Source organism: Chiloscyllium punctatum, chromosome 18 (assembly GCF_047496795.1).
Source record: "Chiloscyllium punctatum isolate Juve2018m chromosome 18, sChiPun1.3, whole genome shotgun sequence".
Lineage (NCBI taxonomy): Eukaryota > Metazoa > Chordata > Chondrichthyes > Orectolobiformes > Hemiscylliidae > Chiloscyllium > Chiloscyllium punctatum.
The window spans coordinates 100,569,352-100,584,163 of NC_092756.1; the positions used below are offsets into that span (position 1 = coordinate 100,569,352).

Below are 14,812 nucleotides of genomic sequence, written 5' to 3' on the forward strand. Positions count from 1 at the left end.
GTCTTTTCCCACTCTCCACCCTCACTCCCTGCTCCCTTTAATATCCCACCCAGTCTAATCCCACTCTCTCCCTCACTCCCCACTCCCTTTAATATCACACCCAGTCTAATCCCACTCTCTCCCTCACTCCCCGCTCCCTTTAATATCCCACCCAGTCTAATTGCACACTCCCCCTCACTCCCCGCTCCCTTTAATATCCCACCCAGTCTAATCCCACTCTCCCCCTCACTCCCCACTCCCTTTAATATCCCACCCAGTCTAATCCCACTCTCCCCCTCACTCCCCACTCCCTTTAATATCCCACCCAGTCTAATCCCACTCTCCCCCTCACTCCCCACTCCCTTTAATATTCCACCCAGTCTAATCCCACTCTCTCCCTCACTCCCTGCACCATTTAATGTCTCACCCAGTCTAATCCCACTTTCCCCCCCTCACTCCTCACTCCCTTTAATATCCCACCCAGCGTAATCCCACTCTCCCCCTCACTCCCCACTCCCTTTAATATCCCACCCAGTCTAATCCCACTCTCCCCCCCCCATTCCCCACTCCCTTTAATATCCCACCCAGTCTAATCCCACTCTCCCCCTCACTCCCCACTCCCTTTAATATCCCACCCAGTCTAATCCCACTCTCCCCCCCATTCCCCACTCCCTTTAATATCCCACCCAGTCTAATCCCACTCTCCCCCCCCATTCCCCACTCCCTTTAATATCCCACCCAGCCTAATCCCACTCTCCCCCTCACTCCTCACTCCCTTTAATATCCCACCCAGTCTAATCCCACTCTCCCTCTCACTCCCTGCTCCCTTTAATATCCCACCCAGTCTAATCCCACCTTCCCCTCACTCCCTGCTCCCTTCAGTATACCATCCAGTCTAATCCCACTCTCCCCCTTCACTCTCCGTTCCCTTTAATAGCCCACCCAGTCTAATCCCACTCTCCCCCTCACTCCCCACTCCCTTTGATATCCCACCCAGTCTTATCCCAATCGCCCCCTCACTCCCCGCTCCCTTTAATATCCCACCCAGTCTAATCCCACTCTCCCCCTCATTCCCCACTCCCTTTAATATCCCACCCAGTCTTATCCCAATCGCCCCCTCACTCCCCGCTCCCTTTAATATCCCACCCAGACTAATCCCACTCTCCCCCTCATTCCCCGCTCCCTTTAATATCCCACCCAGTCTTATCCCAATCGCCCCCTCACTCCCCGCTCCCTTTAATATCCCACCCAGTCTAATTCCACTCACCCCCTCACTCCCTGCTCCCTTTAATATCCCACCCAGTCTAATTCCACTCAACCCCTCACTCCCTGCTCCCTTTAATATCACACGCAGACTAATCCCACTCGCCCCCTCACTCCCCATTCTCTTTAATATCCCGCCCAGTCTAATCCCACTCTCCCCCCTCACTCCCCACTCCCTTTAATATCCCACCCAGTCTAATCCCACTCTCCCCCCTCACTTCCCACTCCCTTTAATACCCCACCCAGCCAAATCCCACTCTCCCCCTCATTCACCACTCCCTTTAATATCCCACCCAGTCTAATCCCACTCTCCCCCCTCACTCCCCACTCCCTTTAATATCCCACCCAGTCTAATCCCACTCTCCCCCCTCACTTCCCACTCCCTTTAATACCCCACCCAGCCAAATCCCACTCTCCCCCTCATTCACCACTCCCTTTAATATCCCACCCAGTTTAATCCCACTCTCCCCCCTCACTCCCTTTCTCTCCCACCCAGCCTAATCCCACTCTCCCCCCTCACTCCCCACCCTCCCTTTAATATCCCACCCAGTCTAACCCCTTTGAACCTATCCATTCTGTCTGTTTCATTGGATCTCTCTGATATCTTAATTCCTGACTCCGTTTCTAAATGAATGACAATGTTACTTGGAATTGTGCTGTTTGATTTGTGTTCTAATGCATCGGGACAGCTCAGTTCTAGAAAACAATCCCAAAAAAGTAATTTGTTTATTCTGTTCTGGAATTTTTCAGAAAGTTAATTAACTTTCAGAAAGTTAATTATCAAGACAGAACCTGATGACCTGCTGGAAATGACAGGCCCAGTCTGAATCTCTGGGACTGGAATCGACCTGCCTGAAATGCTGAACCCTCAACCAGATTCCCCGAATGCTCTGCTCCCTGCACAGCACAAACTCCACATCACTGGGTTTTTGATCATTAGTTTCTCTTTCTAATATTGAATCCAAAATATTTGTGGAGCTTTGAATTAATTGAGTTAATTCATTCACCTTTAACTACTTTCACCAAGTCTGTTCCACAAACCTGTTAATCTGTGGGGGAAGAATTCATGATCTTGAAACTCTGTTTGAAGGTCAGTCACATTGTGCTCATGTCTGCTCATTTTCACCTGCTTACATTTTAGAGAAAAGGTAACATTTCAGAACCTGAAAATTATACAAGGTAGAGTCATCTCCAGGCACACGTGAGGTTTACCTCAGCTCAATAAAACCCAGATGAGAAAGTCTATAACTTGTGTAAAGTTAATTGGAACCTTTTGTCTAAAGGATTTAGTCAATAAAACACTCTGAAAGTTTCAGAATGATCCTGAAATCTCTTGGCTCCTGTATTGGTCACCCAGTGCCTGTTGTGGTACATGTGCCTGGAATTTTCCTATATTGGAAACCAACTTTTTGACTAATGTCAAAATCCATTTTGTCAGAAACAAGGAGCAGGAGTAGGCCATTTAGCCCTTTGAGCATATTCTGCCAATCTATGTGATTATGACAGATCCTCTATCTCAATGTCACATAGCCCTCGATGCCTTTAATACCTAAAAATGTATCAATCTCTTGAATGTACTCACAGCCTTCTGTGGTTTCAGATTTCAGTTTGACCACCTTCTGAATGAAGCAATGTTTTCTTATCTCAGTCCTAAATGATCTTAATCAATTGGACAAAGTTAAAAATCACACAACACCAGGTAATAGTCCAACAGGTTTATTTGGAAGCACTAGCTTTCAGTGCACTGCTCCTTACTCGGGTATATGGAACGTGTGGTTGCTACCTGACCAAGGTGTAGTACTCTGAAAGCTAGTGCTTCCAATTAAACCTGTTGGACTATAACCTGGTGTTGTGGGAATTTTAACCTTGTCCACCCCAGTCCAACACCGGCTCCTGCACATCATGGCCTTAATCAATTGTGTCAGTGGGCAGAGGAGTGGAAGATGGAGTGTAATTTGGATAAATGAGTGATACACCATTTTGGTAAAACAAACAAGGGCAGGATTTAAACAATTAAAACTAGGGCCTTGGGTCACGTCGTAGCTTTGTAGAACAGAGAGACCTAGGGGTTCAGGTACATAATTCTTTGAAGTTTGAATCACATTGCTAGGGTGATTAAGAAGGCATTAGCAAGTGTTCCTTCAGGCATTTGAGTATAGAAGTTAAGGTTGTACAGGACTGGTGAGGCCACTTCTGGAGTATTGTATCCAGTTCTGGTCGCCCTGTTAGAGGGAGCATATTATTAAGCTGAAGAGGATTCATAAGAGATTGGTTCAGGACGTTGTCAGAAATGGAGGGTTTGAGTTAAAGGAGGCTGGATAGGCTGGGACTTTTCTCACTGCAGCGAAGGAGATTGAGGGGTGACCTTATAAAGGTTTATATGATAATGAGAGGATATGGATAAGGTGATGGCAGCTGTCTTTTCCCCAGGGATCATATTTTTAAGGTGAGAGGAGAAAATATTAATAAAGATATGAGGGGAAATGTTTTAAACAGAGAGTGGTTGATGGGTAGAATGACCAGAGTCTAGGTTAGAGTGTTGCTGGAAAAGCACAGCACCTCAGGCAGTATCCGAGGAGGGGTATGGGTGGGTTACTCTTCGGAGGGTCAGTGTGGACTTGTTGGGCCAAAGGGCCTGTTTCCACACTGTATGAATTTTATTCTATAAGTTCATGAATAGGAAAGCTTTGGGGGTTTGGGGATGGGGATATTGGCCAAGTGCAGGCAGATGGGACTGGTTTAGTTTTAGATTATGGTCAGCGTGGACTGGTTAAACTGAAGGGTCTGTTTCTGAGCTGTATGACTCTCTGACTCTCTACCCTGTATCCGAAGATTGGGACCCTTGGTTCGAGGCTCCGCTGCCAGGGGAAACATCCTTTGGCTCTTAGACACAGTTGGTGCTTTGTCCCAAGTTTCAAAATTGACACGAGGTTGTTGCTGTCTTTATTGTTTGAGAAAGACAATTACTGTTGAGCATGAATCATAGAATCGTTCAGCACAAAGCAGGCCTGTCAGTTATTGTGTGACCTACTGCTCTGCTGTTAACCCATTGCTTGGCATATTCTCCCCCCTTCAAGTATTTATTCAATTCCCTTGTGTTTTCTGGCAGGAATCATGGAATTATAGGGAAAGGCTGATAGCAGGGATCCCCTTAACCAACATCACCAAAAGTAGCTTCACTGCTCAGTATCCCATTGCTGACTGTGGGTTATCACTCTGTGTAAAAGAGAAAAGGCATTTCAGATTTCGGAACATTGCGTGGGTTTCCTCCGGGTGCTCTGGTTTCCTCCCACAGTCCAAAGATGTGCAGGTCAGGTGAATTGGCCATGCTAAATTGCCTGTAGTGTTAGGTAAGGGGTAGATGTAGAGGTATGGGTGGGTTGCGCTTCGGCGGGGAGGTGTGGGCTTGTTGGGCCGAAGGGCCTGTTTCCACACTGTAAGTAATCTAATCTAATCACATTTATGTTAGGGGGATGGCCATTTTGAAGAGAAAATCTACCATCAGCCCAAGGACAGCAGTACATGAGGCACGTTCACAACCACCTCATCAACCGGGAACAGCCATCAATAAAGCATTTCTAAAGTCTCCACATCCCAAGAAAAAATTTTAATAAACTCAAGACTCAGTAAAAGTAGGAATTCAAATAAGTAATGCTGAAAGAGTTTGTGTTGGGTCATTGGTAATGAACAGTTATAAAGACATTACTGAATTGTCAATGTTTTTAACTTCCATGAGACCAAACACATGAAACTTGAAGCAGATAGTCAGTAATGGCCAAGGCTGGACCCTTTCCGACAATGCATCGTGAGCATTCCCATCACATGACAGCAGTCTCATTTCCATAAGACCATAAGACATAGGAGTGGAAGTAAGGCCATTCGGCCCATCGAGTCCACTCCGCCATTCAATCATGGCTGATGCGCATTTCAGCTCCACTTGCCAGCATTCTCCCCGTAGCCCTTAATTCCTCTAGACAACAAGAACCTATCAATCTCGGCCTTGAAGACATTTAGCGTCCCGGCTTCCACTGCACTCCGTGGCAATGAATTCCACAGGCCCACCACTCTCTGGCTGAAGAAATGTCTCCGCATTTCCGTTCTGAAATGACCCCCTCTAATTCTAAGGCTGTGTCCACGGGTCCTAGTCTCGAGTCATCGAGTTTTCTATCATGCTGTTCTCAAGGTGACAGAAAGTGAGAGCTGGGATGGAGGACATCCACAAACTGCCCTTCACTGTCTCCAGGACAGAAGGTGAAGTCCAGCTAACTTTCCTCTCACTGTGTGGGCCTTACCCATTTGGTGCAGCCCAACACGAAAGGAGGAGCCTCTCTCTACACTGGCTGTGTAACTGGCTTGGCCAGTGGAACAGACTGGTCTCACTCCTTCCACTCTATACCAGGGTGAGGTATCCAAAGTTACCACTGACAGACAGGACGTTTACTGTGTGTGATGCGATAGAGGTGTTTGTCTAACCGATAACAGTAAATACAAACCTTAACATTCACCTTTAACCCGGTAGAGTGGGGGAAGCTCTCATTTAAATGAACCCCGAGTATTTTTTAGAAGCAGCTGAGGAATTTACTCGACAGCGTCTCTGCAGAATCTTCACCTCCCTCTGCTCCCAGCTCTCATGTATCCACTGCCACCCTGCTCCCTAGAAACCAACTATCAGTCACCTCTTCCTCCCGAACACTCTGATTCTTGCAAATCATTCCCCGACCAATTAACCACTGCCCCCACTGAGGCCAATTACCCCCCCCCGTCACTCTCCCCCCTCTCCCTGTCACTCACTACCTCTCACTTTCACTTATCCCTTTCTCCCTGTCACTTATCCCCCCTCTCCCTGTCACTCTCCCCCTCCATGTCACTCTCCCCCCTCTCCCTATCACTCACACCCTCTCCCTGTCATTCACCCCCCGTCACTCACCCCCTCTCCCTGTCACTTATCCCCATCTCCCTCTCTCACTCTCACCCCTCTTCCTGTCACTTATCCTCCCTCTCCCTGTCACTCTCCCCCCCTCTCCCCGTCACTCACCCCGTCCCTCCCCGTAACTCTCCCTGTCACTTACCCCCATCCCCGTCACCTGTATCTCCTCACCTACACGAGGTAAAAACAATGACTGCAGATGCTGGAAACCAGATTCTGGATTACCCTGTCGTTCTGTCACCCCTGGTGCTCACCTTCCACCCTACCAACCTTCGCATAAACCAAATCATCCACCGACATTTCCGCCACCTCCAAAACGACTCCACCACCAGGGATATATTTCCCTCCCCACCCCTTTCCGCCTTCCACAAAGACCGTTCCCTCCGTGACTACCTGGTCAGGTCCACACCCCCCTACGACCCACCCTCCCATCCTGGCACTTTCCCCTGCCACCGCAGGAACTGTAAAACCTGTGCGCACACCTCCTCCCTCACCTCTATCCAAGGCCCTAAAGGAGCCTTCCACATCCATCAAAGTTTTACCTGCACATCCACTAATATCATTTATTGTATCTGTTGCTCCCAATGTGGTCTCCTCTACATTGGGGAGACTGGACGCCTCCTAGCAGAGCGCTTTAGGGAACATCTCCGGGACACCCGCACCAATCAACCAAACCGCCCCGTGGCCCAACATTTCAACTCCCCCTCCCACTCTGCCGAAGACATGGAGGTCCTGGACCTCCTTCACTGCCGCTCCCTCACCACCAGACGCCTGGAGGAAGAACGCCTCATCTTCCGCCTCAGAACACTTCAACCCCAGGGCATCAATGTGGACTTCAACAGCTTCCTCATTTCCCCTTCCCCCACCTCACCCTAGTTCTAAACTTCCAGCTCAGTAACTGTCTCCTTGACTTGTCCGGACTTGTCCGACCTGCCTAGCTCCTTTTCCACCCATCCACTCCACCCTCTCCTCCTTGACCTATCACCTTTATCCCCTCCCCCACTCACCCATTGTACTCTATGATACTTTCTCCCCAGCCCCACCCTCCTCTAGCTTATCTCTCCACGCTTCAGGCTCACTGCCTTTATTCCTGATGAAGGGCTTTTGCCCAAAACGTCGATTTCGAAGCTCCTTGGATGCTGCCTGAACTGCTGTGCTCTTCCAGCACCACTAATCCAGAATCTCCTTACCTACACGTCTGATGTGTTAAAGTCCAAGTCTACACTAACCAGTGATCTAAAGCAGGAAGGTTTTCTGTAGATGACCATTCCATTATTGGTGGGTATAAATCTGTACTCTCCCTCAACTATCCCGGGCACCCCCCTCCCCCCAAGCCTGACCTCTCTCCTTGCAAGGGGCAAAGGGGCCATGTGCAGTCTCCTGTTTGGAACGTTAGCTGTCGTCATCGATTCCAACCTCTCCTTTCAAATGACAAATTAGGGAAATCAAAGCTAGCTATAACAGTAAGGCTCATGACCCAAGAAAATACTATTTTTTAAAAGTTGTTGATTCAGTTCATTTCCGTTTGGAATCTCCACCTTCAGCACCACAATCGACTTCCTGGTTCATTTCCTTCCACACACACACTCACTCGAGGGGCCTCTGCTTATCTTTTCATTTGTAAATTTGTAGTTTTACAGACTCATTCCTGAGTTTCACAACTTCTGACCATAAACGCTCCCCCCAGTGTCCCTGCACAGAGGCCACCCATAAAGATTCTACTCCACAATTCAAACTTGCCTTAGACAACCCTTCTGTCTCTTGTCCCATTAATATCTCCTTTCCCCTTGCACCTTCATCACTTTGTCCTTCAGTCTGTCCTCCTTTTCACCCGATCAGAAATCTTCCCATTCATTCTGTCCTCACAGAATTGTTATGTGGCACCAGGAGGCCCTTCTGCCCATTGTGTCAGTACTGGTTCTTTGACTAGTTTACTTGGTGCCAATCTCCCACCTGTAACTCTGCGCACAGTTTTTAATTCAAGCATCAACCAGTGCCCTCCTGGAAGCCTCCCTTGGACCTGCCTCCACTACACTTCCAAACACTGCATTTCAGAACTGAAACATTCACCTGTAAAACATTTTAAATTTTACATTCTGGAACAGTTTTTCCCATCTATTTTCAGTCCAGACATCATGTTTATCAAATCTTGTCTGAAATCTCAACTTTGTCGTCTCCTCTCCAATCTCTCCTTATGACTGAAGTTTCTCATCCTTAAAGCTATTCTCATAAACATAATCTGTACTCTCTCTGATGCGTTCACATCCTTCCTAAAAGGTGTGCTGTTGAGAACTATATACAGTGCTCCAGCTGAGGTCTAACCAGTATCCAGTATAAGTTCATTATAACGTCTCTGCCCTTGCGCTCTGTGCTCCAACTAATAAAGTCTAGAGTATTGTATGCTTTATTAACAGCTCGCTCAACCTGTCCTGTCACCCTTTATGTATCTATACACCCAGATGTCTCTGCTCCTGTACACCCTTCAGAACAATACCCTTTATTTTCTACTGTCTCCATTGTACCAATGCATCAGCTCACAGTTCTCCATATTGAACTTCATCTGCCATCTGTCTGACCACTCCACCAAATTGTTAATGCCCTTAGAAAGCTCTACACTGTCCATCTCTCAGTTTACAAATCTCCCACATATTGTGTCATCCACAGACTTTGAAATTGTCCCCTGCACCTTTATATATTTGTTACATATTGATCACTTATATACATCAGGAAAAGTAAGTGTCCTAATACTGACCCCTGGAGATCTCCACAACAAAACTTCCTCCAGCCTGAAAAATATCCATTAACCGCTACTCCCCGATTCCTGTCATCCTGCCACAGTTGTATCAACATTGGGACTGACCTTTTGATACCAGGATCTATCAGTTTCCTTTCAAGGTGCTGTGTGTCACTGTATCAAACATCTTTTGGAATTCCAGCTACATCAACAGCCTCATCCTCATTTAGCCTCTTCCCTGTTATCTCTTCAAATAATTCCAACAAATCACTTTGACATGATTTTCACTTATCAAAACCATACTGGCTCTTCTGAAATAACCTATATTTTTCCTTCTGATTATTAATTCTAACCCTCATAAATGATCCTACAAGGTTGTTACCACTGGCGTTAAAATGACTGGTCTGTAATTGCTGGGATTATCCGTATAACCTTTTTGAACAAGAGTGTAACATTTGCAATTCTCCAACACCACGCCCAAGTCAGAGAACAGTGAAAGATTGTGACCAGTGCCCACAATTTCCACTCTCACTTGCCTCAATATCCTCTGTGTATTCATTAGCTCCTCCTTATTAATTTTAAGCCTTCCTAGTGACCAAGTTACCTCTCTCCTATCCATGTATTTACTTAAAAACCTTTCAATCTAATTACTTCCAGTTCTGATGAAGATCATTCTCTTGAAATGCTCAGTCAAATTTTAATTCAGTTCATTCCTCACTTCCTGTTAGTCTCGAATGAAATATCTCCTGATTATCTCAAATTCCATTTTAGTCAATTTATGAAGTTTAGTGAATTAATTTGAACTGAATCTGGGCAGTTTGCACAGATTGTTTGGAGTCCACTCAGGATGGCTAGGGGAGGAAGGGGTGTTGGGGGGTGTGGAGTTGGGGTTGTGACCAGGCAAGACCTGGCCCCCCACCTGCTAACGGCCAACGAGAGTCTCACCACACTGACTTGGCAGAGATGAAAGGTCAATGAGTGATGGGGTGGGGAGGATGGTCAGTGCTGCATTGACCCTGTCCCCTGTAGTGGACCATTGCTCAACTGGGAGCTCAGCATGTGACAGTGAGGACCAAATGACTCTCCCGGTCAACATTAAAGGAAGGAATTTTCTAGAACCAGAAACTAACATCATGAGTGGACAGTCTATTACTTTAAAATTCTTCACCCCCCCGCCATCTCATCAACAGAGTATCATACAGAGACCCCATTGCCAGACTATTCCTTTTGAACAAAGTGACAGATTTGATGTAATTATTAATGATGGTGAACAAAGACCAGCTGGATCTGATGGAGTGATCTCCTCTTCTTCCTGCTTTAATGATATTGAGCCATCGGTGACCGTGAGGGAATGAAGTGGATCATTTCAGATCACAGCAGGCTGTGTCCTTCCAATCGGTTGTTATGGAGATAGTTTGTTGACACACCATGACCCCAGTCTGCAAGCAGAGACTCCCACCTGGTGATTCAATTATTTTGTTGATGTCAGTTCAGCAGCAGAGAGTGGGAATGAATGGAGTATGGTTCTCCTGGTGTGTTCCATTCTGAGAGGCAGTTTATTAACTCTCCTCAATCCCTTTTGCTCAGGTTTAGACCTGTGTAACGTTTGACCTCTCCATGAATCAAATGCTATTGTGGTTGTTGAAGCTGGACTCGCCCCATCCACCTCGTGTGGTGAATCCAAGTGGCTGGCAGATTTCCATTATCCCAATTTGGGATCTTTATGCTGCATTGTTTACCCGGATTACTGGGGCCACTGGAGACTCTTTCCCTTGTTGATCTCTGATTGGGTCAGAAGTCACATGCCACCAGGTTATAGTCCAACAAATTTATTTGAAGTCACAATCTTTCGGAGCACTATTCCTTCATCACACTTCACCTGATAAAGGGGCAGTGCTCCAAAAGCTTGTGATTTCAAATAAACTTATTGGATTATAACCTGGAGTCATGTGACTTCAGGCCTTGTCCAGCCCCTGTGCTACACCAGCGCCTCCACATCACTGCCTCTGATTGGTACTTTCCCATTGGTTATTTTGGCCTGAATTTGTATTGGCTGATTCTTCATAATATCCTGAGTGTTGATTGATTGTCTCTTTGTGATGTCCTAAATTGAAAGTGAGTCCATTTTGCTGCAGTTCTGACTGAGACGCAGTTTCCTCAGAGAGTCCTGTCCCCTGGGGACTGTTTGACTTCTCCTCCTGCTTCCGGAACTCAGCTAAAGCTTTAGCTAAAAAGCAAATAAGGGAAAGAAAATCAGATGTCACACTGGGCATTTAAGATTCAATGGCTAAGAACAAGACTCCCTTCTTTCAACTGGTTTTGCCCCATTGTCGCCCCAACATTGCCCCATCATCATCCTATCGCTCCGACGTTGTCCCAACATCATCCCAAAATTGCTGCAACGTCATCGCAAAATCATCCCAAAATTGCATCACCACAGCGTCATCCCATCACCCCATTACCCCAACATTATCCCAAAATCACCCCAACATCACCCCAATAACATCCCATTACCTCATCACCCTAACACTGCTCCAACATCATCCCAAAATTGCCCCATCACCCCAACATCAACCCAATATCATCCCATTGCCTCATCACACAAACATCATCCCAAAATCACCCCATCACCCCAACATCATCCCATCACACTAATACCATTCCAAAATCAACCCAACATGGCCCCAATATCATCCCATCACCTCATCACCCCAAAATTGCCCCAACATCACCCCAACACTGCCCCAAAATCGGCCCAACACCTTTCTGCATCATTCCAAAAACACTCCAACATTCACTGACCATTGTGACCATTTCAGAGAATCATCTGGAATCATCTGCCGAGCAACTCAAAGCTTTCACCTTTACTTTCCAGGCTGTCGTGAAAAGGTGACACTTTGAGGGTGGGTGTGGGAGAATGGGGAAGCATTGTGGCAGCACTGGGGAGTGGGGCGCTGGGACATGGGGTGTGGGATGGGGTGGGGTTGTAGCGATACTAGGGAGTGCGGTGGTGGTGGTAGGTGGGTTTGGTGTGGATGCTCTTGAGAGAGTCAGCACGGATAAGCGCCAAATGATCTTGTTTTGAATGAATCAATTACCTGATTCTCTGTCTCAGTCATACTTTACAGACCGAATTCAGGTTTATTCTTTGACCTGGTGATATATGAACTCAGTTCTTTGTTATTCGTCCACTACATACCATTGCCTCTGTATCGAACCCTGTGCTGGCTGTGATCAGGGTGTGTCTGATGGGGACAATGTAGAGGGAGCTTTGAGTTGAGTGTTTCACTTTCAGTTTAAAATAGTACAGGGAGCTTTACTCTGTTTCTCACTCTGTATTGTACCTCCTGTGAAGTGTTTGATGGGGACAGTGTAGAGCAGGCTTTACTTTCAGTTTCAAGAGTAGAGAGAGCTTTACTCTATATCCTAGTCCATGCTGTCCCTATCCTGGGAATGTGTCATTGGGACAAAGTAGAGAAAGCCTCAGTCTGTATCTAACCCTGTCTTTGGAGTGTTTGAGGGAGACAGTGTAAAGGGAGCTCTGCTTTCGGTTTAAAAGAGGGCTGGGGGTGAGTGTGGAGGGATTGTTAACAGGATCTGGTGAATATGGCGGCTGGTTCGGCAGGTTTTACCTGCCAGGGCCTTGCTGTGCTGTGAGGCTTCAGTGGCGAGACTGTACGAGAGAGTAATAATCCGTTCCCTCTCTCTCTCTCCCAGCTGCATGGCTCGATCTGCAGCGGCCCAGTTCCCAGCTACAGCAGGACTGGAATTAAACAGAAATATACCTTTACTTGATGTGAACTCATGTCCAGCAAGGCCAGAGGCCTAGCTCCGTGATACCACTGCAGTGAGTAGGACCACAAGCAGCTACAGGGAATAGAATAGAACACAGCTCCTCAGCGCCGAAATAACAGAGATTGCTCCCCCCCACCCCCCCCCCCAGCAAAATCCCAGAATAACAGGGACACAGCCCCCACCCCCCGCACCCTGGAATAACAAGGACTGATTGGGAAGTGCACTGATTCACTGGGACCATAGATGAAGGCTGGAGGTCACTCTGTTCAGTTGTGAGTGACAACTGGGGCAGTACTGGGGGGTGTGAGGAATGTGGGGACGGTGAGTCGGAGTGGGGAATGTGGGGGACGGTGAGTCGGAGTGGGGAATATGGGGGTCGGTGGGTCAGGGTGTGGAATATGGGGGTCGGTGGGTCAGAGTGGGGAATGTGGGGGACGGAGAGTCAGGGTGGGGAATGTGGGGGTGGTGAGACAGGGTGGGGAATGTGGGGGCAGTGAGTCAGGGTGGGGAATGTGGGGGTCAGTGAGTCGGAGTGGGGAATGTGGGGGCGGTGAGTCAGGGTGGGGAATGTGGGGGTCTGTGAGTCAGGGAGAGGAATGTGGGGGCAGTGATTCGGAGTGGGGAATGTGGGGTCGGTGAGTCGAGGTGGGGAATGTGGGGGTCAGTGAGTCAGGGTGGGGAACGTGGGGGCAGTGAGTCGGAATGGGGAATGTGGGGAACGGTGAGTCGGGGAGAGGAATGTGGGGAACGGTGAGTCGGAGTGGGGAATGTGGGAGACGGTGAGTCGGGGAGAGGAATGTCGGGGTCGGTGAGTCGGGATGGGAATGTGGGGTACAGTGAGTCAGGGTGGGGAATGTGGGGGACAGTGAGTCAGGGTGGGGAATGTGGGGGACGGTGAGTCAGGGTGGGGAATGTGGGGGACGGTGAGTCAGGGTGGGGAATGTGGAGGACGGTGTGTCAGAGTGGGGAATGTGGGGGTCGGTGAGTCGGAGTGGGGAATGTGGGGGCAGTGAGTCAGGGTGGGGAATGTGGGGGCAGTGAGTCAGGGTGGGGAATGTGGGGGACAGTGAGTCAGCGTGGGAATGTGGGGGACGGTTAGTTGGAGTGGGGAATGTGGGGGCGAGGAGTCGGGGAGGGGAATGTGAGGGTCGGTGAGTCAGAGTGGGGAATGTGGGGGCAGTGAGACAGGGTGGGGAATGTGGGGGACGGTGAGTCGGAGTGGGGAATGTGGGGGTCGGTGGGTTGGAGTGGGGAATGTGGGGGTCGGTGAGTCGGGGAGGGGAATGTAGGGGACGGTGAGTCAGGGTGGGGAATGTGGGGGTCTGTGAGTCAGGGAGAGGAATGTGGGGGCAGTGAGTCGGAGTGGGGAATATGGGGGTCGGTGGGTCAGGGTCTGGAATATGGGGGTCGCTGAGTCAGAGTGGGGAATGTGGAGGACGGTGAGTCAGGGTGGGAAATGTGGGGGCAGTGAGTCAGGGTGGGGAATGTGGGGGACAGTGAGTCAGAGTGGGGAATGTGGGGGTCAGTGAGTCGGAGTGGGGAATGTGGGGGCGGTGAGTCAGGGTGGGGAATGTGGGGGTCTGTGAGTCAGGGTGGGGAATGTGGGGGCAGTGAGTCGGAGTGGGGAATGTGGGGGACGGTGAGTTGGAGTGGGGAATGTGGGGGACGGTGAGTCGGAGTGGGGAATATGGGGGTCGGTGGGTCAGGGTGTGGAATATGGGGGTCGGTGGGTCAGAGTGGGGAATGTGGGGGACGGAGAGTCAGGGTGGGGAATGTGGGGGTGGTGAGACAGGGTGGGGAATGTGGGGGCAGTGAGTCAGGGTGGGGAATATGGGGGTCGGTGAGTCAGAGTGGGGAATGTGGGGGCAGTGAAACAGGGTGGGGAATGTGGGGGACGGTGAGTCGGAGTGGGGAATATGGGGGACGGTGAGTCGGAGTGGGGAATGTGGGGGTCGGTGAGTCGGGGAGGGGAATGTGGGGGACGCTGAGTCAGGGTGGGGAATGTGGGGGCAGTGAGTCAGGGTGGGGAATGTGGGGGACGGTGAGTCGGAGTGGGGAATGTGGGGGTCGGTGGGTCGGAGTGGGGAATGTGGGGGTCGGTGAGTCGGGGAGGG

The 14,812-nt window shown here is 49.0% G+C and overlaps 1 protein-coding gene across 1 annotated transcript in view; it reads right to left on the reverse strand.

Annotated features, from left to right (window-relative positions):
• Nucleotides 1-7,197: 7,197 nt before the first annotated feature.
• Nucleotides 7,198-14,812, reverse strand: part of LOC140489428 (pleckstrin homology domain-containing family A member 7-like) — a 93,797-nt gene continuing 86,182 nt past the window's right edge. The window contains 2 exon segments of the mRNA XM_072588976.1: nt 7,198-11,130; nt 12,536-12,666. Of these exon segments, the coding sequence (XP_072445077.1) occupies nt 10,901-11,130; nt 12,536-12,666 (361 nt within the window). The 3' untranslated portion in view covers nt 7,198-10,900.